This window comes from Protopterus annectens, chromosome 3.part1 (genome assembly GCF_019279795.1).
Source record: "Protopterus annectens isolate FY-2018-M chromosome 3.part1, PAN1.0, whole genome shotgun sequence".
In the NCBI taxonomy this organism is placed as follows: domain Eukaryota; kingdom Metazoa; phylum Chordata; order Ceratodontiformes; family Protopteridae; genus Protopterus; species Protopterus annectens.
The window spans coordinates 1,363,148,226-1,363,165,963 of record NC_056732.1 but is presented as its reverse complement, the minus strand read 5'-3'; the positions used below and the strand labels follow the sequence as shown (position 1 = coordinate 1,363,165,963).

At 42.1% G+C, this 17,738-nt stretch overlaps 1 protein-coding gene across 12 annotated transcripts in view; it reads right to left on the bottom strand.

Moving 5' to 3' along the window:
* Nucleotides 1–424: 424 nt before the first annotated feature.
* The window catches only part of PLEC (plectin), a 1,553,583-nt gene continuing 1,536,269 nt past the window's right edge, over nt 425–17,738 (bottom strand). For all 12 annotated transcript variants that reach the window (XM_044067397.1, XM_044067398.1, XM_044067399.1 and 9 more), the window contains one exon: nt 425–7,118. In XM_044067397.1, the coding sequence (XP_043923332.1) occupies nt 786–7,118 (6,333 nt within the window). In that variant the 3' untranslated portion in view covers nt 425–785. The remainder of the gene's footprint in view (nt 7,119–17,738) is intronic.

Here is a 17,738-nt window from a genome sequence, read left to right as displayed (position 1 = left end):
TCAACTTCGTCTTTTGCTTCTTATGGAGAGATGAACAGCCATGGTGAATACTCTGACAGGAAAACAAAAATAACACCAACCAAAGGAGCCTGAGCAGCGCATGGCATCAGGATCTTCTTGGACATCAGCAGCATTCTTCATTTATGCAGACAACAACCAGGAGCGGACATTCATGGTCAGGAGTTCAGCAAGCATTTCTTTGAGCATAACTAAAGATGCCATATTCTAGCTTGGCAATGGAAATATCATCTTGGAAGACTTGGGTTGCATATGGCTTGTTGTGAATTTTCTTTCCCAGCAGTCCAGTGATGTCTTTTACCTCATGATGGAGTGCTATATACATGTGTAGGCAGTCTTTTATAAAACTCATTACATTTTTTAGGGAGATGGGATCTAAACGCTTGTTCTGATAAGGATATGTCTGAATTAAAGAAGCTTTTTTTTTGGCTTGAAAGTTACAGTATGTTGCTAATTGCATTATATATTCATTCTGTTCCGCAAATGGTAAAATCTGTCTCAGACTGAGAGCTATTGCTTTCTGTGTTTCACAGATAGTAGTGTCTCATTCTTTCATTGCTCATATACATACAAGTCAATGATATATTAATATATATTAGTCATGTAATAAAACATTTACTCACATATCTGGTTACACGTTAAAGCACCACTCCAGAGTAAGAAAATAAAACGTTTTTCAGTTCCTAAAAACAGTAACAAAAAAAGGAGCTTTACCACATGCAGAGCAGAATGCTTTTGCTTTTTAAGTGTTTTTTTTCTCCACTGAGTTATGCTAGTACAGGCTGCAGTAGCTGCACTGATGGAAAGATACTATTTTCTTCTGCTCCACAATGCCTATGCATAGCAGGCAATGCACAAGCCAATTCTGTCACAACATCACCATGAGGACCTCCAGCATATCTACGGCCATAGCTTGTGGAGCTATAAGATGAAGAGGAGAAAGTCATTGAGAAAGGTGTACCCGTTGCATCCATACTACCTCGTCTAGATCCTGTTCTTGAACCAGATCTAGATCCTGCAGATGATCCAGTACCACTGACATTATATGGACTATAGTAGCCCTTTGTTGATGAGGAGGATGCCTCCAGAAGACGCAGTCCTGTTCCTTCTTCCACCATGCTTTTATCCATAGCTTCTTTATAGGAGATCTTAAGTTTTGTTTTGGGACACGTTAAATATTTGCTGTAAGTACCAACATCTCTAAGCTTCTGTGCAGTTCTGGCATCAATGGTGCCTTTTTTAAGAGCATCATCCAGTGAAACTCGGCCAGAAACATCTGGTTCAATTAAACCACCTGTGAGATACTGAACTTCCAGAAATCTCTGCCCTGCTTCATAATATAGCCAGCCTTTCTTTAAAGCCTGAGCTGCAGACATTTTGACCTTTGTTCTTGGATCTTCAAAGCCAACATAAGCTTTCTGAGCAAGATTTATTCGGTCAACCATGATTTTGTCCATCAGCCCTTTGCTGACTGCATCTGTCACCGTAGATTTCTCACCAGTGTTTGGATCAATAATTCCTCCTGTGCAAGCCTGAGCCTCCAAAAGTCTCTGACCTGTAATATTATCTACAAGGTTACGACGCATAGCCTCAGTAATAGATACTTTTTCAAGAGTGTCTGTATCCAGAATGCCAGCAATTGGGCCTGTTTCTTCAAATGGGTCACTCCAAGAGGGCAGTGCAGTTCTTGAAGTTGCTGTGCTTGCAGGAGCAGCTGATGTTGATCCTACTGAGGAAGACCTTGATCGGAATCCACTCATATTACCAGACAGCATATCAGCAAATTCAGTAATTGACAAGGTACCTGCGCGATACTGGTCCAAAGCAGACTGATCAAGTAAACCTTTAGAGATGGAATCATCAATGTCATACTGTCTACCAGATCGTCTGTCAATGATCATTGACTTGACCACACCATCAGATGAAGAAGTTGTGATCTCTTCCCATTCGCACTCTTGCTCAGACAGTTCCATGTATGTCTGGTGATCAATTAGCCCTTTACGATATGCCTCATATACTGACATTTCCTTGCCTGTTTCTGGGTCAACAATGACAACTCTTCTTTTCCTAACAGAAGACTTGGAAGATGTTTTCCTTTCACGTTTCTTTTCTTTCAGGGGCAACAGACGGAGTCCTGTTTCTGGGTCAGTCATACATCTTTCAAGTAACTGAAGATATGTGAGATTTTCTTCTGTGTTTGGATCAAAGAATCCCTTGGTATCATCACTGGGATCAGTAAGAATTTCATTCATTTCTTCATCAAACAAACCTCGTTTATATGCCACCTCCACTGGCAGACGATGACTTTCTTCAGGATCGATTATCCCACCAGTAGCAATCTGTGCTTCTAGCAATCGAATACCATGATCCTTTAGTATAAGGCCTTTCTTCATGGCCTGGAACAAAGAAATTAACTTACCAGAATATGGATCTTTATAGCCTGTTACAGCTCTTTCAGCAGACAAAAGTTTGTCTTTGAATTCTGGGCCTACTATACCCATTTGCACAGCTTCGTTTACTGCCAGCTTCAAGTTTTTAATTGGATCAATCACATAGCCTGTAGCTGCTTGAGCTTCCAGAAGTTCAAAGGCTGTACCAGGCCTTATTATGCCTTTCTTCATGGCCTGGTACACAGACAGTTTTTCTTTTGTTGCCTCAACATAGACTCCTGCAATACCACTTATACCCTCTAAGTACTTCTTCAGATTTGCAGTTATGTCATCTAAAGACAGTAAACCTTCCTCTAGCCCTTTTACTGTAGTTTCATCAATAATTTCTGAACGCAAAAGTTCACCCAATGTGATCTGCTTCCTCAGTCCTTTTACTGTTATAGGCTTTCTGTCTGAGAGTACAAGCAGGTGAAGGCCTGTGCTGTTATCAATTCTGCATTTTTTAAGTAATTGAGGGTAGGATAACTTCTCCTCCGTGACTGGATCCATATAACACTTAATATTGCTACTTGCATGAGTGAGTTTCTCATATGTTTCTCTGTCAAAATATCCTCGCTGGTATGCAACATCCATTGGAAGGTGGAAGTTAAAATAAGGATCAATAATGCCCCCAGTAGAAATCTGAGCATCAAAAAGCTTCATTGCCTGGTCTGTTGCAACAAGGTCCTTCTTCATTGCCTGGAACAATGAAATTACTTTCCCACTAAAAGGATCTCGATACCCGGTGACCGCTCTTTCAGCTGACAGAAGCTTATCGTGAAGTTCAGGACCTACAACTCCTTTTTTAACTGCTTCATCAACTGTAAGTCTCTCATTCCTTACAGGATCTATGATGAAACCAGTGGCTGCCTGGGCTTCCAGTATTGGGTAGGCTACTTCAGAGCTAATTAAACCTTTCTTCATTGCCTGATACACACCCACTGACTCTTTGGTTGCTTGAATGTAAATCCCACCAACACTGCCTGTCCCATAGAGATAACTGCGAACTGTTATCATTTCTAAAATCTCACGGATTGTCTTCTTCTGCTGTTTCAGGAGATTGTATGTTTCCAGGTCAATTATTCTGGCTGAATATAGGTCATCTGCTGTTATTCTGCGTCGAACAAATTCAAAAGAGACAAGCTCTTGCTGCTGTCTTATGATTTCTGTCCTTTCAATTATCTCAATAATGACAATAATCAGGCGTTCTTTAGTTACTTTACCTGATCGAAATTCTTCAATAAGTCTGTTTCTTTCCTGTTCTGGTATCAGTTCTGAGTGTATTACCTCCCAAAGTGACATAGAGTTACCTGCTAAGTTTCCAGAAGGTATATCAACTTTTGTATCTTCAAATACCTGTTTTGTCTCAGACTCTGTGTACACACAAGTGGTTTCCACCACTGTAGGCACTTCTTTCTTTACTGTCACGAGAAGACAGCCTGAGTCTGGATCTCTTCTACACTTATTTTTCATTTGCAAGTATGTGACCTTTTCATTGGTGGCAGGATCAGTGAATCCTTTGGCTTCAGCGACAGGTTCAGACAGAAACTTGTTCATCTGGTCATCCAAGTATCCTCGTTTACAAGCGATATCAGTAGGCACACGATGGCTGTTTACTGGGTCAATGATGCCACCAGTGGCAATCTGGGCTTCTAGCAAACGAATGGCTTGTTCTTTCAGAATAAGACCCTTTTTCATTGCTTGGAAAACGGATATTTTTTCACCTGTGTAAGGATCAGCATAACCAGTCACTGCTCTTTCTGCTGAACGAAGTTTTTCATGTAATTCAGGTCCAACAATACCAGCTTTCACTGCTTCATTGACAGTCAGTTTTTGCTTTTTGACAGGATCAATCATAAAACCAGTAGCTGCTTGGGATTCCAGAAGTGGTACAGCAGCCTCTGGTTTGATAAAGTTTTTATTCATGGCATCATAGATGCACATGGTTTCTCCGGTGGTGTCCTCATAAACTCCTGCTATGCAGTCACCAGCTTGCAGGTACTTCTTAATGGACTCAGTAACTGACAGCTCCTCCACTGATGTTTTACCTTGCTGAAGAGATTCATACTGATCTTTACTAAGAATGTTAGAGTCCAGTAATTCCTGGGCAGATACTGGGGCTCTGATGCCAGTGAATGTAATATGTTCTGGTTTCTTAGCTTCAGTCTCCTCAATAATAGTGATTACTATTCTAATAATTTTTTCTATTGTAACTCTACCAGTTTTGTACTGCCTGATGAGTTCTATCCTTTGTTCTTCTGTCAAGTATTCTGAGTTAATGAGCTCCCATATTGTAACAGTTTTTCCTTTTAGGCTTCCTGATGGAATGGAAATGGTGGTCTTATTAAAGTCCTCTTTAGTTTGACTGTCAATGACAACTTCTTCATCTTGTGCTTTGATGGCTTTTTCAGTAAGCGGTAGCAGATAAAGACCCGTTTGCTTATCTGTTACACACCTTTTCTGAAGTTGTTGGTAGGAAACTGTCTCAACAGCATTTGGATCAAAATAACTTTTAGCTTCATCACTGGGCTCTGAAAGGGCTTGGTTCATGTGTTCATCAAAGTAGCCCTGTTTGTAGGCAACGTCAGTGGGTACTCTATGACTGTTGACTGGATCGATAATACCACCTGCAGCAAGCTGAGCTTCAAGCAGTCGAATGCCAGTATCTCTTGAGATGAGGTCCTTCTTCAAAGCTTGAAACAATGACACTGTCTGACCCGTGTATGGATCCCGGTAACCAGTTACAGCCTTTTCTGCAGCTAGAAGCTTTTCATGAAGCTCTGGTCCAACAGTTCCAGCCCTGACAGCTTCATTAACAGGCATCTGCTGATTCGTGACAGGATCAATCATGTATCCAGAAGCTGCCTGAGCTTCTAACAGGCTTAAAGCAATATCAGGTTTCAGCAGTTTCTTCTTCATGGCTTGATAAATGGGAAGTTTCTCATTGGTCGTTTCTACTAGTACCCCAGCAATGGCATTTGTTCCTGTTAGATACTTTCTCACTGATTCAGTCTTTGAGATTTCATCAACAGTCTTCTTACCCTGTTGAAGTTCATCATACAAGTCGGCATCAATTATTTTACTTTCTAACAAATTAGTAGCTGGAACAGGGTTGCGCAGACCATTAAAAGTGATTTGCTTCTTTTTCTCACTTTCTTCTACAACGGTAATAATAATTCTGATTATTTTCTCCACAGTTATCTTTCCAGTTCTATACTGTCTTATTAAATCTTTGCGCTGTGCTTCTGTGAAGTACTCAGAGTTGATAATTTCCCATATGGTTACTGTCTTTCCTTGGAATCGACCAAATGGAACAGACACTGTAGCCTTGTTAAAGACATCTTTTGCTTCCGAGTCAGTATATGCAAGATCTCCTTTTCTTGCCTTATCAGTCAGTGGTAACAGCAGAAGACCTGTTTCTGGATCAACTGTGCACCTTTCCATTAGCTGCAAGTAAGTGAGGTTTTCTTGAGTGTTGGGATCAAAGAAGCCTTTTGTATCATCACTGGGGTCATTAAGAATGTGATTCATTTCCTCATCAAAGTAGCCTTGCTTAAAGGCGTAATCAATTGGCACACGATGACTGTTAACAGGATCAATGATGCCACCAGTAGCAATTTGGGCTTCCAGGACACGAATTGCATGATCTTTTACAATCAGGTCTTTCTTCATAGCTTGGAATAGGGAGATTTTATTACCAGTGTAAGGATCTTTGTAGCCTGTAACTGCCCTTTCTGCTGAAAGCATTTTGCCATGCAGCTCAGGCCCAATTACTCCCTCTTTCACTGCTTCACTTACAGTAAGTTTTTTGTTTCTGACAGGATCAAGAATAAAACCTGAGGCAGCCTGGGCTTCAAGGAGAATTACAGCTGTGCCAGGAGTGAGGAGTTTTTTCTTTAAGGCATCATAAATACCAATTTTCTCATTGGTGGGTTTCATTATCAATCCAGCAATGCTGCTCTCACCCTGCAAGTACTTCTTAATGTCGGGTCTCTCAGCAATTTCTTTTACATCAATACTGCCCTTTGTTAACTTGTCATATGTGTCCTTGCCAAGAATACCAGCATTAACAAGCTTTTCAGCTGGAACATCCTGGCGGAGACCAGGAAGCATGAATTTCAAGTCTCCATTTTCAATGTGGCTATCAACAACATCCATACCATTAGTCAAGGGTGACTTAGGAACTCCACCAACACTGTCCCCTTCAACTGGCAAAATGAACTCTTCATCCACATCATCTGTTTGGATCTCAATTTCTCTGGTCACAGCTGGAGATGGCTTTTTCTCTTCCTCCAGCAGAAATAATTTTTCCCGCAGTCTCTTGTTTTCTTCTTCCAACAGTTTTTCATGTTCCTTTCTCTTCCTCTGAAGTTCCTGCAGCTCCTCTTGCTTCCGAAGAACTTCCTTTTCAGCGTCTTGCTGCCTTTTCATTGCATCATCCATGGCTGACTGCAGCGTCTTCTTATCTTCTTCCAGCTGCTTTCTCTGTGCTTCCTGCTCATCCTTTAACTTCTGTGCCTTGTCAACTTCTTCTTCATATAGCTTTTCCAATTTTTCCTTCTCTTCCTCAATGAACTTTTCTTTCTGGAGAAGTAGCTCTTTCTCACTTATGAATGTCTGCTGTAGAATATTGGTCTGATGTATAATCTGTTCCTTCTGTGCGACTTCCATCTGCATTGAAATACAAGAAAAAAGCATTAACAGAGTTACAGTAATAACCTATACAAAAATGCACACTGTGGTAGAACATACACGCACACACACACACACACACACACACACACACACACACACACACACACACACACACACACACACCTACAGGCTGGCATTTAATGCACTGCCAACAGACTGACTGTGTCCCTTGGAAATTCCAAGCAGGAGGGAAGAAGCACTTGGCAAATTAGACACTTAACACCTAACCCCGAGTAACACACATTAGGCAAATTAGGCACTAACTCCTTAACTGAGTAACACACATTCAAAAGCAATCCTAATAAACTCCAGACATGTACACAGTGTGCAGGCTGCAATCCTGCACTTTTTCTAAGTGAAAGAGCACCCTGCCTGCTAAGGTAAACTAATTTGTGAACAAGTTCAAAGAGCAGTATATGGACCTGCATATGGAAGTTTGTGTTTCAGAAGCCAGAGGCTGGTTCTCCTTTTCAAGAAAGGACATAATGGGATCAATCATACCAGTAGGGACTAGTGATAAAGCAGTCGATCTTTTATGATCAATTTTGAAGGAAAACATGAAAGAAGCATAAACAAACAATACTGCCTGCTACATCATGAAAAATAAGGGCCCAAGATCAGCGATCTGAGGCCCGTAGCTTATCCTTCTTGGGGCCCAGCCAGCAAAGGTGAACATGGAGTGGCCAAGATAGTTTCTCAAAAGGAGGAGAATAAATGGGCTAGGAAAAAAGATGGGGCAGTCAGACACAGGTCATCTGGAATAGCTCACAATAAAAAAAAATATTTTTATCTTGCTGAATAATTAACTCCCCCCAACACGTACACACAAATCATTACATTGCCAACAGCATAAGGTGATACGGGGCTGAACCACCTAGCAATCTCAACTCAGATGCTGGTCTGCTAGGTGCATTTTTAACTGATGTTCATGATAGCCACCAAGTGGAATTCATAAAACTATTACAAATCATCTCTTGTGGTTTGCTTACGATGAAAGCCAACACTAAAGTACAGTTTTGTACCTACCATAAATGTAGATGTTCGATTGTATACACTGCTGCAGTCATTACGTTTGGGTTATCTTGCCATCAGGCAGTTCCCCAGTTGGCCTGAGTTCCAAAGTCTTGGTCCGGCGTCGGTTGCTGTCGCCTCCTCCGTGACGTCAGTGCGACAGGGGTATATAAGATGCAACCAACGCCATTTTCTTCAGTTTTTCTTGCCCCAGATGTCAGGTGCCGCCAAATGGGTAGGCAATTCAAATTGCTAATAAAACATAGATAAGAAAAGCAAACAACAACTTTCAGTTACCAGCAAAAACTCCCCATAGGTAGTAAAGGGTAGAAGACATAGGTACGTACCAGCAAGTAAGAGGGGAAGGAGGGAGGGTAACCTGGACTGCAGCAGTGTATACACTCTAACATCTACATTTATGGTAGGTACAAAACTGTACTATGTTCATCATGTTACACTGCTGCAGTCATTACACTTGGGTAGAATCCCAAAGCTGAGGTAGGGTGGCTGGTTCTATAAGGCATTAGGTGTGGCTATAAGGCCCTGCAGCACAGCAGTGGCGAAGCCAGCACTGGATTTAGAGTATAAAGGCAGATGGTAATGCTTGGTGAAGGTATGCACAGAACTCTATGTTGCTGCTTCCAAAATATCCTTGGTAGGCACTCCTCTGAGGTAGGCAGTTGAAGTGGCTGTTGCCCTGGTGGAGTGAGATCTAATGCTGCTAGGTATAGGTTTCCCATGGTGTGTGTAGCAGAAGTGTATACAATGTCCTATCCATTTTGAAATGGTCTGTTTTGAAATGGCTTTTCCCTGTGCTCCTACAGCATATGCTACCAGTAGTTGCTCAGATTTTCTGAAAGCTTTGGTTTTGTCCAAGTAGAAGCATAACTGCCTGTGAATGTCCAAATAATGCAGTAGTCTCTCCCCCTTTATTCAGTGGTTTTGGATAAAAAGTTGGCAAGTGAATATTTTGGTTTACAACCACACTTGAAACCACCTTTGGCATAAACGTAGGGTTAGTTCTTAAAGACACCCTGTCCTGGTGGAAAATGAGGAAAGGTTCCACTGCCATTAGTGCCTGTAATTCTGAAACTCTTTGTGCTGATGTTACTGCCATTAGCAGAGCAGTTTTCCAAGAGATAAATTTAAATTCTGCTGTGTTAGCTGGCTGAAAGGGAGGTAAAGTTAATTTTTCCAAAACAAAGTTGAGGTCCCAAGTTGGAGTAGGTGCTCTACGTGGCGGTCTTATGTTTTTAGTCCCTCTGAGGTACTGTTTTAGCAAAGGATTAGAGAAAATTGGTGGATCCGTGTTGTAATGAGCAGAGATGGCAGAGGCGTGGATCTTGATGGATGAAAAGGACAGGCCTTTGTCCAGCATCTCAGTTAAATATTGTAGAATCGGAGGAATATTTGGGACAAGAGGGTCAAGGCTGTGAGCCTGGTTCCAGGCACAGAATCTCTTCCATTTATCTGAATAGGCTTTCCTGGTACTAGGCCTTCTGGCCTCCAGAATGACCTTCATAACAGCTTTGGAGAGAGGCATTGCTATCTTGACTAAGGAATTTTCCAAGCAGCTAGGTTTAAGGTCTTTAGCTGACTGTGAAGTATCTGATTGTTGTGCTGAGTCAGCAGATGTAGGATTTGAGGCAATATCCAGGGTGGTTCTTGTGCTAAGTTCTATAAGATTGGGTACCAGTGCTGACGTGGCCAGTCTGGTGCAATCAGGATCATCTTTGGCTCTTCTTGCCTGGCTTTTATGAGTACCTTTGGAAGGAGAGGTAGTGGTGGGAAAGCATATACTTGTAGGTTTTTCCAGCTGAATGAGAGGGCATCCACTTTCCATGCTTGTAGATGGTAACTCCTTGTGCAGAATTTCTGTAGTTGGCAGTTCGTTTTGGATGCAAACAGATCTATGTCCGGGCTCCACCATTTCTGTGTTATCATTCTGAACATTTGTGGACTCAGTTCCCATTCGTGGGGATCCATGATGTTTCTGCTTAAGTCTGCCAGTGTGTTTTTCTCTCCTGGCAGGAATTGTGCTTGCAGATGAACTTGATAGTTTAAAGCTGTGTTCCACAAGGTCATGGCTTGTCTGCAGAGAGGGTAGGAGTGAGTGCCCCCTTGCTTGTTTATGTACCACATAACTATGATGGTGTCTGTCTTTAGTAATAGTTGTCCTGGATGCAGCAGGTCCTTGAAAGCTATAAGGGCATTTTGTACAGCTAACATCTCTTTTTTATTGATGTGAAGATGCCTTTGTTCTGCAGGCCACTTGCCCTGAATACATTTTCCTGCCATGTGTGTTCCCCAGGCATAATCCGATGCATCTGTTGTCAGTGTTTGCCTGGCTGTAGGTTGAGTAAAAGGCTGTCCCTTGTTGAGATGACAAGCTTGAGCCCACCATTGAAACTCCTGTTGAAGGCAAGGAATTAGTGGCATAACTGCTTCCAAACTTTGACAGTGTTGAGACCATACACTCTTTAGGTACCATTGTAGTTTCCTCATATGCAGTCTGGCATATGGAATTAGTAGTATGCAAGATGCCATGTGACCTAAGGCCTGCAGAATTTTTCTTGCAGGGAGTTGGGATTTTGTTGCCATCAATTGCAAGTATTGAGTCAGTTGTCCTTGCTTGTCTGGTGTGAGATAAGCCATCTGGGCCATTGTGCTCAAGCTGGCACCCAGGAATAGTAACTCTTGTGAGGGCACTAGTTTTGATTTCCTTTCATTTACTGTGTACCCCAGGCAACTTAATAACTTTTTTACAAACGCCAGATGCTTTAGAAGAATGTCCTTGCTCTCTGCTTGAATCAGGCTGTCGTCCAGGTACGGATAAATTTGAATTCCTTTCTGTCTGCAAAATGCAATTACTGGTGCCAAGCACTTTGTGAAGACCCTGGGCAGAGTAGATAAGCCAAAGTGCAGTGCAGAGAATTGATAGTGCATTGAACCTGCTATGAATCTGAGGTATCTTCTGCAGTTTTGTCTGATAGGGACATGCAGGTATGCCTCCTTAAGGTCCAAGGACACGAGCCAAGCTTTCTTGCTCAGCATGGGAAGAAGCTGCTGTAGTGTCAACATTTTGAATTTCGGAACATCCAGGTAAGTGTTCAGAGAAGAAAGATCCAGCATGGGCCTCCAGGCTTTGTCCTTCCTGGGAACCAGAAAGAGTCTTGAGTAAAATCCTTGTCCTTGCTCTTGTGGTGGTACCTTTTGAATAGCTCTCATTTCCATGAGTGCTGTAATTTGTTTTTGAGCCTCTGCTCATTGATTTGGTGGCAGATTTGGCATTCCTTTTAACCTTGGCAGAGTGTGAAAGTGGAACCTGTAACCTTGAGATACAATGTTGAGAACCAATTTGTCTTTGGTGATCCAATGCCAATTGTGATAGAAAAGTGCCAGTTTTCCTCCGAAGGGGGCTGCCAAGAGAGAGTTGTTTGGCAGCTGTAATGGGAAGTCATTGAGGCTGCTTTTTATATGGTTGGGGCCTGTCTTCCCCTTCTTTCTGGCCTGGTGCACCCCATTGTCGAGGCCTGTAAGGACCTTGTGGTTGACCTCTACCTCTTGGATGTCTGTATCTGCCCCTTTGAGGTCTGTCTGTAACTGGAAAGGACCAATTCTTTGTTGGCCAATTTCTGCTAAATCTTGGAGGCTGAACCTGTAAGAAATCCTTCACCGTTTGCATAGATTTTGCCTTATCCTCCATTTTCTTTAATACCTCTTCTGCCTAAACTCCAAATAACACATCCTGCTGCAAAGGTGCATCCAATAATTTTGCTTTAACATGGTCTGGTAACGTATGTTCTTTTAACCAAGCATGCCTTCTAATGACAGAGCCTGTAACTGCTGCTCTACAGGAGGCCTCTAAAGAATCAAAACTACATTGCAAAGTATGCTTTCCCACTTGTTCAGCTGCATGCAATAAATCCTGCATTTCTTTAAAATTAGGAGGATCTGAATATGGAAGCAGTTTTTGTTTTAACTGAGACATCAAAAATTGCTGATATTTTAGCATGTGAAACTGGCAATTTAAGGCTCTCATTGCTAAGGAGCAGACTTATATACTTTCTTTCCCCATCTGTCTGATGCTCTGGAATCTCTGTCAGAGGGGACTGGATTTTTTGCTGATGAGGCCTTAATCCCTTTGGGTCCCTGAGAAATAGTTTCAGGGTCAGCAACAGGGCTTTTATACAGAAATTTGTGTGAGTCAGGGACTCTCTGTTAGTATCTGTCAGGTTTAACTGGGGCTGGAGGTAAGGAGTCAGGATTTAAGCTGGATTCAGTATACACATCATCAACAATATCTAACACTGGCAAAATAGCAAGGGATCTGTGTTGAGGTAATAAAAGGAAGTCTCTGCGCCTTTTCTTGGATTCTGAGTAATCCTGGCCTTCCCAATGGAAATGCTCCCTCATGGTATGTAAGGTTTCCCCAAAGGAGTAGTCCTCAGGATGAGAGGCTGATGGAATTGATTCCTCAGCATCAGAGTCCTCATAAGTGGGTAAAGAATATCCTAAGTCTGAGGATGAATCTGAAGAAATGGACACCTGGTCGGATGAGTCATAGTCTGCATCCTGTCTGGGCCTTTTATCAGGAGGGGGATGGGACCCCCTGAACAAAGTGATTAGGTCTTCGGCCATTTTGAGCATTTGTTTCTTAGGCATGAAGGCCTGTCCTGGAGAATGCTGTATTTGTTTCTTTGTTTTTAAAGGAGGCTTAGACTTAGCAGGGGGGGTTTAATGTAGGTCTGAAAACACCCTCTGAAGCTTCGGGTTGCTCAGCTACTCCAGATCCCTCTGAAGGGTTAGTTTCGGTAGGCTGAAAAACTTGTGCGTCCGAAGGCCCAGCCATCTCCACGTGGGAGTCGGAGGTGGCCTGTGATTGTGCAGAAGCGGTTGTCAGGGGCTGCAAAGGCGCCTCGCTGAAAACCAGAGAACTGGTGACCGGCCTAGAAGAGGCTTTGTTGTCAGTTTTGGGCCTCGGATGCCTGTCCTTGTCTTTGCGCTTTTTATGTATTCCGGTCATCGGAAGTTCCGACGGCATGGTGTAATTGAATTTTCTGCCAAAATAATGTCGGGCAAAATCAAACCGACGTTTAATAGTGCGCTTGTTAAACCTAGCACAAAACTGACAACCAGTGATGTTGTGGTCTGAGCCTAGGCATGGGATACAATAGGAATGGAAATCCTTATGAGGTATTTGCTTCCCACAAGAAATACAGTTATTAACTTTTACTGACATCGGTCTGAGGCAAGAAAAAGTTTCCCCAATGGGGTACTTAGCTTTGTAGAAGACTTCGGTTCTAGATTCGGAATGAAAATCTCAGGAGTCGGCCGACCGGCACTTGCGAACTGCTTTTGCTTCGGGCACCGCGCGGCAAGAAAGACTGAAGAAAATGGCGTCGGTTGCATCTTATACCCCTGTCGCACTGACATCAGGGAGGAGGCGACAGCAACAGACGCCGGACCAAGACTTTGGAACTCAGGCCGACTGGGGAACCCCCGGACGGCAGGATAACCCAAATGTAATGACTGCAGCAGTGTAACATGATGAACATCAAGCTTTTCTTGTGATTTATACTTCTGTGGCCGTCATTTTTTGGTTCATTGGCTAAATTTGTGCATGTTTTTTTTCTAATAACAAACTTGTCTGAGGGACATATGTGGGCTACACCAAAGAAAGATCATAAAAATGTGTGCTATGTCATTAATGAAACAATCTCCCATATTGGACATAACAATATGACTAACAGTGGTCGTCAATGCCTGCTAGCTAGATTAAGAAAAGGAACAAAGGAAGTCATGAATCAAAGGTCATTTTCTAATATCATGGCAAAAGTCTGTCAAACTGCAGATGATGTTTATCATCTTTTATGAATGCTATAAAGACCGAGTGTATATCTGCGGTACTGGCAAAACAGCCCAGTGACCTGTAATTAACTGTTACAATTACAGAAATGGGCTTTGCAGAAACTAAAAAAAAATCAACTGACAGCTTAATGCAAACTGAAAATGAAAGGCATTAGCAAAATGCTGTTTATATTGCATAAAAGGTTATGTCAGCTTACAGTCTTCATTTTTCTTTGGTTTGAAGCAATCTGAAATCTGATAAATATGGGGTAGCATACCCCCGAACTGTCTTTGATTTGGCAGGATGTTCCTGATTTTGCCCTATCCCTTGGAATACTTTTAATTTCCTGGCAACTCACGGAGGATCCCATTTAGTCAATACTGCCAAACATTAGTGTTTCTTACTTCCTGTTCAGAGAATGTATTGAAATGAATGTTATTTTTATGTCTGTTAATGCTCATATTGACATACAGCTAGTTTAGAGTACTACAACAGTTTCATATATTTTTACTTTCTAGCTAAGAACAGACTTCATTAGAGCTTAGTGAACAGATGGCAAATGTTTCTTTAATCATTTAACCTTAAAAGGAGGTTAGGTATTTTGTAGGAGATAAGTCTTCTGAAAGAGAAACACAAACCATGGCAAGAGTAAAGCATGAGAAGTGCCCTCCTGTATGCATAACTTGTTATCTGTTTACCCTTTCAGCCTTGGAAATACGTGTTTGTGTTTAGTTACAAGTTGAGAAAGCTTTGACCTTTGTATGAACTAATCTTATTTTTCAAACTTAAGATATAAAAGAGTTGCATCTGAGCATACAGTTGAATTTCTCTATACTGAGCATGACACTATATACTAAACAATGTGTTTGCATCCAGATCCATATGGGGTGGGGGGTGGGGGGCTCATTAAATATGCAAGCATGCCTTGTATTTTTTAATTTGTATTGCTGAATGCAGTCGTTCACACTATTTCAATCTAGTGCCGATGCCAACAACAGTTTACATATTTACTGTCAGTGATGGCAAATACTTTGCCATTGCTTAAAGTGCCAGCTAACACTGATTAAAGACTCAAAAATATAACTATTAATAAATCTTTTACAAGACCTCCACAGCACAGTGGCTGCCATGCGAGCCTTCCCTTCCACAGCACAAGCTGCTCAGGAGCCACACAAAGTGCCACAGGAAAGACCACTCACTGACGTGCTGTCAGCAAACCCAGCAGAGTGGCAGCTACCACTGCAGCTGCTGCTGCACCCACAGGTGATTCAGGTACTGAAACTGCCCCACTCACTGCAGGGTTACCCACACATTCCATCCCCGACATTTCAGGTAACTATAATCACAGTGCTGCATTGAAAACAGAGAACACTAAATATGTAAAATGCTCCCAGCAATCTACCTACCTGATATTGTGTAATAATACAATGCAGGTGACCAGCATTTAAAAAAGCCTCTATTTGCCACAGCCCTGTCTAAGATGAACAGAAGGTTACAATGCATCCTTCACTTCCCATCAGTGCTGTTTGTCAAGAGCTGGTTAGATGTGTACTGGAAGCGACAAGCTATCTATTAAACAGCAATGCACAAAGATATACATGAATATCACAGCCCATCATGAATATCAAAATGCATGCTGCTTGATGTCAGGGCATGTTAACCTGTAGAGGATTCACCTAAGAACTGGAAAAACGGTGCATGCACTCTACCTGTGTAAGTACAGTCAGCATTGTGTAAACAAACAAATTACCTTTACTTAAGGAATTATATTAATACTGTTTGATTGTAGTGTTACTCATTTAAATAAAGAACTAAAGCAATATTACTTTAAATTAAATTAACTAAATCCACAAATAAAGTCAATTAAATTATATGCATCAGAAGGATATTTAGGTGATGCAAAATGCAGTAAAGTTGGACTTCCTCTTGAAGGTAATATACCAATGCAACATGGATTTTAATAAATAACTACCTTTATGGGCATTATTATTAAAATGGCTATCATGTTTTAACTGCTGCTCTCACCAGCTTGAGCACCTAGACTTATCATCATCTTCTTTCAGCTGTTCCCGTTAGGGGTCACCACAGTGGATCATCTGTTTCCATTTCTTCCTCTCCTCTGCATCTTGCTCTGTCACACCAACCACGTGCAAGTCCTCTCGCACCACAACCATAAACCTCATCTTAGGCCTTCCTCTTTTCCTGTTACCTGGTAGCTTCATCCTTAGCATCTTTTTCACAATATATTCAGCATCCCTCTTCAGCACATGTCCAAACCAACGCAATTTTGCCTCTCTAGCTTTGTCTCCAAACCTTCCAACCTGGGCTGACCTTCTAATATACTTATTCCTAATCCTGTCCATCCTTGTCACACCCAGTGCAAATCTTAACATCTTTAACTCTGCCACATCCAGCTTTAACTCCTGCCTTTTGGTCAATGCCACTGTCTCCAACCCATATAACATAGCTGGTCTCACTACCCTCTTGTAGACCTTCCCTTTCACTCTTACTGGTACTAGTCTGTCACAAATCACTCCTGGCACTCTTCTCCACCCACTCTATCCTGCCTGTACGTTCTTCTTCACCTCTATTCCACACTCACCATTACTCTGAACTATTGATCCCAAGTATTTAAACTCATCCACCTTTGCCACCTCTACTCCTTGCATCCTCACCATTTCTCTATCCTCCCTCTCATTCACACACATATGTTCTGTCTTAGTCCTGCTGACCTTCATTCCTCTTCTCTCTAGAGCATATCACCATCTCTCCAGGGTCTCCTCCACCTGTTCCCTACTCTCACTACATATCACAATGTCATCTGCAAACATCATAGTCCACTGGGACTTCTGTCTGATCTCGTCTGTCAACCTGTCCATCACCATTGCAAATAAGAAAGGGCTCAGAGCTGATCCTTGATGTAATCCCACCTCCAACTTAAATGCATCCGTCACTCCCACCGCAGACGTCTAGACTTGTATAACAGATAATAAGCTTTCGTTGATCTTTGGTCCGAAAGAGATGAAAGACATGCACAATGAATTCTAAACGGCAGTTTCACTGCAGACAGCAAACATGCCAGTAAGCAAAATTAAGTATACACTTATAAAGTTTAGTAAGTTTAAGCACCCCCATGAAATATCAGCCCAGCCACAACCACAAAACAAAACAGATGGGGTGAAAATGATAAGCAGAGTGGCAGGGCCTACTATTTTCAGGCTTGAACATACTGTAAAGAGAATCTGGTTTGAACATTGGCCACAGCACAAAAACTACAGTTGTGTACACTTACCATAAATGTAGATGTTCAAGTGTACTAACTGTTGCAGTCATCACATTTGGGTTATCCCTGCCAGGGTAGCCCTCGGCTGGCCTAAATACCAGAGACTTAGTATATCTGCGTCTGCTGCTGTCGCTTGAGGACTGACATCAGGTCGTCATTAGTATAAAGCAAGACAGCTGATGCCATTACATCAGTTTTTCTTCCCTAACCTGCCAGAAGCCCCCAAGCAGGAGGCCAGGCTCTGGTGGAAGAACTCCACCAGTGGAAAATAAATACCAATATGTCCCTTGTAAGCAAAAAAGAACAATAAGGAAGAATGGTAATAAAAGAAGAAAGGGGGGTGGAGGCAGCGAAACCAGGACTGCAATAGTGAATACACTCAAACATCTACAATTATGGTAAGTGTATACAACTGTTTCACTGTTGCAGTAATCACATTTGGGTTGATTCC